The sequence below is a fragment of the Pinus tabuliformis genome, chromosome 5_1 (genome assembly GCF_031772625.1).
Source record: "Pinus tabuliformis cultivar Carrire ecotype Pingquan chromosome 5_1, CPIR1, whole genome shotgun sequence".
NCBI classification, from domain to species: domain Eukaryota; kingdom Viridiplantae; phylum Streptophyta; class Pinopsida; order Pinales; family Pinaceae; genus Pinus; species Pinus tabuliformis.
Genome location: NC_142305.1, coordinates 816,459,283 through 816,466,845, shown reverse-complemented (window position 1 = coordinate 816,466,845; position 7,563 = coordinate 816,459,283). Strand labels below are relative to the sequence as shown.

The 7,563-nt window shown below is 45.4% G+C and overlaps 1 protein-coding gene across 1 annotated transcript; it reads left to right on the top strand.

Annotated features, from left to right (window-relative positions):
* Window positions 1-2,419: 2,419 nt before the first annotated feature.
* On the top strand, window positions 2,420-7,171 carry LOC149167417 (uncharacterized). Its single transcript, XM_089430476.1, has 2 exons — window positions 2,420-2,769; window positions 2,872-7,171. The coding sequence occupies exons 1-2, from the start codon at window positions 2,420-2,422 to the stop codon at window positions 7,169-7,171; spliced, it is 4,650 nt and encodes a 1,549-aa protein (XP_089286602.1).
* The last annotated feature ends 392 nt before the right edge of the window (window positions 7,172-7,563 follow it).

Here is a 7,563-nt window from a genome sequence, read left to right as displayed (position 1 = left end):
TCCCATATTCCTTGAGAAACAAACAATTCTTTCATTGTTATGGACCAATAACTATAATTTTTCCCATTAAACTGAGGAAGTTGGGGATTTGTCAAACCTGTTCCAGCATTTGCCATCTTAACCTGTATTGGTAAAGAGAAGATACTGACTGTATTTTTAAAACAAGAAAAAACTTTCTCTGCTGGAAAAATCTGCTCAACAAACTTTTTACAGCTTCTACAGTGAAAAACAAGCTCTGTTTTTGACTCACTGAGTGCCTAGACTGGCTCTGATACCATGTTGGAATTTTCTGATAAATTCCATAATAGACAGACAAAAAATTGCTCTGTTTTTAACTTAGAAAACAGAAAAATTCGTTCTCTGGAAATGGTGTTGCAGCAACGCAGTTTTTCTTCAGTTGTTGTAACTTGTGTTGCAGCGACGCTGTTCGTGGTGTTGCAGCAACGTAAATTTTTGACGTCAAGTATTTTTTGAGTTACGGTGTAACAACAACGGTGACGGTGTAACAGCAACAGGAAAAATTAACTTATATTCATCAAAATAAACTAACTGTTACAGATTTGTCTTCCTCATACTGAGGGAATTTCACAACTTCTATTACAAAATAGATTTACCAAGGAACGCTTCTGTTCCACACAAATAACATCTACCCTTTCTATCAGCAAACAACCAGAAAGCAAATTACATTCAAATTTCTGCACTGCTGTGCATTTCACTGTTCTGAAATTATTCTTCTTCCTCACGCTGCTGCGTGCTCTCCTCTGCTCTGTGTGATTCTTCAGCTGCTAACCTTAAAACAGAACTGCTGTGTGGTATTTATATGCTAAAACATATCTGATTAAAACAATAAAATATTACAAAATATCTTCTAATGTTTATCTCTGTATTTAATGCAGCAAGGCGGTGATGCTTCTATCAAAAAACAAGTCGGCTGTCTGCAGGGGAATTCAATTGAAACTTTAATGCATATTTATGTGCAAAAATATCGGGCTTGACTTTGATGCACCGATCAGCCTAGAGTATTTACTGCAAATTAGATTCTTGTCCAGCTATTCATTGTTGCAGTTGGAATCAAATTCCAACATTTATACAGTAAGAATACCATTGCGTTAAGGCTAAAGACTCGCTGGACGGGAGCTCGGACTAGGGTTCTGAGAAAATCCTCAACGGCGCAGACTGCACAAAACGGCATTCACCATCGGACGGAAAGGAAAACCTCTGCAGCGTGACAGAGCTGCAGGACATTAGAGCGGCACAATGGAATATCTTCAGGGGAGGGCGTCAGAGCCCTCCCCTTCGCAGCACAAGCCTGAGCATACGGAAATCTTTGGATCTGTCAACAAGGAGATCTTAAACAAAGGGAAAAAGCATCAAGGTGATAACAAGGAGAAGGAAAATCGGGAGGACAAAGACAGTAGAACACAAGATGGAAGAGAAACCCGAAAAGAAGGCCCGAAAATATCCTCAACAACATGCCGACCAGTGGCCAAAGAACGGCCAAGAATAGAGCTGCCGGGAGACAAGATTGATAAGCGAATAGGGTACATGAGAGAACATGCCCTTATCGGGAAGTTTATAGGGTTCTGGCCGACTGAGAAAGCCTTATATGGCTGGATAGCGGCGAAATGGAAACCCAAAGGAGATGTCACTCTGCAACTAGGGCCGAAAGGCTTCTTCACTGCAATTTTCTTCAGCCTAGAGGACAAATATAGGATTCTGGGAGCTGGGCCTTACTTTTTTAACGCAGCGGGACTGTATTTGAGGGAATGGATTCCAAGATTTAATCCAGATAAAGAAGATCTCACATGGGCGCCGGTTTGGATCAGAATGTACTCTCTTCCAGATGAGTACTGGGACGAGGACATTCTCAAAGGTATAGGAAACGGAGTGGGGGAATTCATCAGAGCGGCAGAAGAAACCAAATCGCGTAGATACACTTCCTATGCTCGAATATGCGTATTCATACGCCTGAATGAAGCTCCACCAGAGTCGGTAACTCTCGCCCACCGTGATGAAGAATGGGTCTAGCCTCTCGACTATGAACACGTACCCTTTCGATGCAGAAAGTGCCATGCTCTGGGGCATCTTTTCAGGGACTGCCCTCTAAATGCCAAAGCCAATATCCCTGACCCCTCTGAAACCCTAGCACAGGAAGGCTTCACCAAAGTCCCAAGCCGGAAGCGCTCGCATAAAAAGCCCCAGAATGGGATCAAACCCCAGCAAAACAAGACCCAAGGCCCAGTAACTAAGAACAGCTTCGATATTCTTGCTCAATCCTCAGATGAGCAACCCCTGATCTCTGAGACCAACCCTGTTCACCCTTCCTCCTCCTCCCATCCCTTCCAAATCTCAACCACCCATTATCATTCCAACTATCCTCAGTAGAAGTCAGAAAGAAACAGCAGAGATTCACAAGGATATGGAAGTCGACGGAAAGGCAGACCTCCCCCAGGACTCAGAGATCAATATAGAAGAAAGCAATCAAGTACAACAAATGGAAGAAGAGCCAGAAAGCATAGATCTAATTGGCCTAGACATTCTGGAATTAGAACTAGCATGCAAAAAGAAGGCATACGACACAATATCAGAGAATCAACTCAATAAGCTGGAAATGGTCATCTCGAGGGCCTATCATCAGCACCAACTAGGGATACAACCGGGAAGTCATTGGGATGGCAGCCTACGCCCAAAAGACACTAAAAAGAGAGGAAGAAAAACAGATCTCCAGCGAACGATCGAGATTGGGAAAATCCTGGTAGATTCAGGCAGGTATGCTAAATTGACGAAGTACTACAAGCCCTCTATCAATAGTTGAACCATGAAGCTAGTATCTTGGAATTTAAGAGGGCTTAACAGCCCTGGAAAACTCAGAATGTTAAAAAACATGATTAAATTGGAAAAGCCGCAGATGTGCTTTCTCCAGGAAACCAAGTGTAACAGCTCTACACTAGGAAGTATACTCTCTAAAGCATGGCCAGGTTGTCGCTCGGTTGCAGTAGACGCCACGGGAGCCTCAGGAGGGCTTGCTATAGTATGGAATACCCAAGCGGTATCCCTCTCAGATTTTCATGCCTCTCATCACCTCATACAGGCGGCCTTTCACATATTGGGTACCAACATTCATGGCAATTTATCCAATATATATTTCCCGCAAGACACAGGAAGCAAAATTGCGCTCCTTGACACAATAGAAGCTCTGAGCAACAACAGGAGGTATCCACTATGGATTGTTGGAGGAGATTTTAACATGATCACTAAAATCGAGGAGAAGAAAGGAGGGAGAAGCAGATTGGAACCAGAAGTTGCTCACTTCAAGGACTTCATCCAAACTACGTCTCTCATAGATACGCTGTTCTGTAATGGTACTTTCACTTGGAGCAATCGCAGAGCTGGCAAACATCAAATTGCCTCCAAATTGGATCGCTTCCTCATCTCAGACAATGCAGTTCATCTAGGAGGAGACATCTCAGCCGCAATACTTGCGCACACAGGGTCGGATCACTGGCCGATCGCCCTACAATGGCAAAGACCAGGTGACTTGACAAAAAGACCCTTTCGCTTTGAAGGGTTTTGGCTTTCGCACCCCACATTCAAAGACTTTTTCAAGACCACATGGGCTTCTTTCGTCCCTCCAGAAGGGTCAAAAATGTATCAGTTCCAACAGAAGCTAAGATTTCTAAAAAATCACCTAAAGAGATGGAATAGGGAGACCTTCAGAAACATTTTTAAGGCGCAACAAGAGCTAAATCAGGAACTGGTGGATCTCCAACAAAAAATAATCACAGAGGGGCATACGGAGGCAACCCTGGAACAGGAAAGGCTTATCCACAGCCAGCTCGAGGAAAGGAGGAAGCAGGAGGAAATATATTGGAGGCAAAAATCACGGGTCAGATGGCTGAAGGAAGGAGAGCGTAACACCAAATTCTTCCACAGAACCACGGTTCAGAGAAGGATGCATAATAACATACCTTTCATCCAGAATCAAGAAGGGGCAAAAGTAGAGAAGCATGAGGATATCGAAGAGGTACTCCTCAATCACTTCCAACATGTCCACCATGAACATGTAGAAGATCGGCAACAGGCTATTGGAAAAATAGTCAGCAATGTGCCAAAGCTCATCACGGAGGAACACAATGAGCTTCTCCTTCGCCCTATTCTCCCCCAGGAAGTGGATGAGGCAATGTCCCAGCTTAAAGAAGGTAAGGCCCCTGGCCCAGATGGATTCACCACCACGTTCTTTCATGCTTTTTGGGATATGATAAAGCTGGAGGTTTGGCAGATAGTAGAAGAATCTAGGGCCCTTCGTTGGCTACTTCCCTCCCTCAACTCCACCTTCATTACTCTCATCCCTAAAGAGGAGGATTCTATCACCCCCGATAAATTCAGGCCAATGGCACTCTGTAACGTCATTTACAAAGTCATATCAAAAGTCATTGCGAACAGGCTAAAGCCCCTCTTACCTCTGCTCATCTCACCGGAACATTCGGGGTACGTGGAAGGTCGACAGATAATGGATGGCATTCTCCTCACGCACGAGATAATTCACTCCCTCAAGCACTCAAAGCAAGTAGGTATGTTACTCAAATTGGATCTCTCTAAAGCTTTCGATAAACTCAGCTGGACATATATTCAACATATGTTGAAAGCATTCGGATTTTGCTCCATGTGGATCCGCTGGATCATGAGTCTAATTACATCCACGCACTTTTCCATCCTTGTGAACGGTATCCCCTCCCGCCCCTTCAAACCCTCTCGAGGTATTAGGAAAGGGGACCCCTTATCCGCCTTCCTATTTTTACTTATGGCTGAGGGTCTAGGTCAGCACATCAAACACGCCCTCCATTCCCAACAGCTCAAAGGCATTTCTGTTCACAATACCCCTGCCACCTCTCATCCGCAGTTCGTTGATGACACCATGCTATTTGGCTACCCCTCTGTTCAGGAAGCCTCATATCTAAAAACCCTTCTCAATGATTTCTCTGGAGCCTCTAGCACCAATATCAACTACTCCAAATCACAAATTTTCTTCTTTCACACTCCTCCTTCTGTCAAATCTACTGTCACTCGCATTCTGGGCTTTCCCTCTGCAACCCTCCCCTCTAAATATCTCGGAGCCCCCCTCACAGCCTCAGCCATAAAGCATCCCGCATGGCGCTCTCTCCTAGAGAAGCTTGATTCCCGTCTCAACCTTTGGACATACAGATCTCTTAATTTAGCAAGTCGTGTGGTGCTCATCAAGTCTGTCCTTCAAGCCATGCCTCTTTACCTCTTCTCAATCCTTGAAGCGCCAAAATGGGTTCTAAAGAGAATAAGGAACCTTCAGCGTGACTTTCTTTGGGGCAGCTCGGCAACCAATCAGAAGTGGGCACTGGTTAAATGGACTACCGTCTGCATGCCCAAAGACAAGGGTGGCATCGGGCTTAGGGACCCAGAGCACAGCAATTCCATTATGAACGCCAAGATCTGGTGGCAATGGGTCACTAATCCAGAAAAGCCTTGGGTAAAAATCTGGACAGCCAAATACACCAACAATAGACCTCAGGAAGAGCTCATCAGATTTACTCCTATCAAAAAGGGGTCGCTAATTTGGAATGCGGCCAAACAGCACTATCAGCTAATTCAGCAGCACAGCTTCTGGGAAGTAAAGAATGGTCGCACGGCAAGATTCTGGACAGATGCTTGGAACCAGATGCCCAAGCTTACCAGTGTTCTTCATCCATCTCTGATACCATACAGGCAGGAGCAGCAGCAGGAAAAAATCCAGCAATTTTGGACGCAGGAGATGGAGCATGGATTCAGGAAATGGAGACAGAGCAACCATATACTCAATAGCACAAATACCAGGGAGGCAGAAGAGTTGGAGAAAGAATTAAGGAAAAGAAGCATAAGGTATGATGAAGGCAATGACATCCTCAGATGGGGATACCAACCCAAAGGGACCTACACCACCTCCGAAGCTTACAAATTGGTCTGCAACTTCCCCACTCCTACTGATCCAATATGGAGCAAAATCTGGGGACTCGGATCCTGGCCCAAAATCTCCTACTTCCTTTGGCTGGTAGGACATAAAATAATTCTCACATGGGATAAACTAAGGAGACGAAACTTTCATGGTCCTTCTATCTGTCACAACTGCAATCAAAGCGAAGAAACGCTCCTACACCTCCTGGACACTTGCCCTCTAGCCAATTGGTTATGGGAAAAGGTGAGCTTCAGATGCCAAAAAAGATGCAGAATGGAGAACGACATCATCAACTCCATAAGACAATGGCCACAGAACCCTTATAAAAGCGAGATCCTCAACTATCTATGGAACATCATCCCAGGAATAGTCCTATGGAACATTTGGAAGGAAAGGAACAAACGTATATTCAAAAACAAGCGCTCTCCAAATGAAGAAATTTGGAACAGGCTACATGGGAATATCAAGGAAACGATGTCGCTTCGATCATGGACAAAGGAGGATCTCCCCTCTACAGATAATGAGAAAAACATTCTTGACAATTGGCAATTGCATCTGCCTCAAGAATTTCCCAAGAATGGCCCTTCTAAAAGCAGCATCAAGGACAACTGCCTCTGGAACGCACCCCCCAAACACTCATACAAACTCAACTTTGATGGGGCTTCCAAAGGTAATCCTGGAGCAGCGGGATTTGGAGGAATATTGAGGAACCATGAAGGCACTCCTCTGCAGATTTATTTTGGAAACATTGGGTGGGATACCAACAATTCAGCAGAGCTAGAGGGACTCTGGCAAGGCCTACTGCTCGCCTGGAATCTCAACCTTCAACCCCTGATTGTAGAAGGCGACTCCCAAATCCTTATAAACATGGCTACGCGCATACATAACGGCTCTCAAGCTAGGAAAGTTGCATCCAGTTGGAGGCTAGAAGCGAGGCTGAATGCTATTGAACAAGATCTGCGCAATAACAGGGCCATCTCCTTCAATCACACTAAAAGAGAGGGTAACAAGGTAGCTGACCTCCTGGCCAACATAGGGGTAGAAAATGAACAGACCCTCCTCTCAGGAAACACAGATATCATTCCAAACAATCTCCAGGTTCAGGAATGCGAAAGCCTGATCCAAAGAGATGCAGTTTCCCCGGATGCGGGTGACTCGACAGCAAGCCATGAGGAGCCACATGTTAGACATGTGCTGCCTCAGGTGTAAGGATGGCATTCAATGCCCGTTCGCCACCAAGGGATATATGGTAAGGCTCATCGCAGGTATGCATTCATTGTTCCATTCAAGCCGTTGGCTCGACTGCAACGAGCAGTTATGGCGTTCGAGGATCGAGGTGATGAAGCAGTGGTTAGAAAAGGTGATGGAGGGGCTCAGCATAAGCTGCTTCTCGCTCGGCGTTCGGCATTCATCGTTCAGTTCGTCGTCTGGTCTTCGGCTCTCCGGGAGACATTATCTGTCGTCCCATTGTTTACTGTATGCAATCTTATTTTGGAAGGGCCTCTGTGGCAATTCCGCCTCTGTGACAATTCTTGCCGCCCGCTCACCTCTTTGTCAATTCCGCCTCCCCACCCAGCTCCGCTCTTTACCCTCGGCGCTCC

What these genes read in the sequence shown, in the direction of transcription:
- LOC149167417 (XM_089430476.1), top strand. Translation starts at nt 2,420, where the DNA reads ATGGAAGTCGACGGAAAGGCAGACCTCCCCCAGGACTCAGAGATCAAT. An exon ending in ATCCTGGTAGATTCAGGCAG is followed by an intron (nt 2,770 to 2,871) that starts GTATGCTAAATT and finishes TGGAAAACTCAG; the next exon opens with AATGTTAAAAAACATGATTA.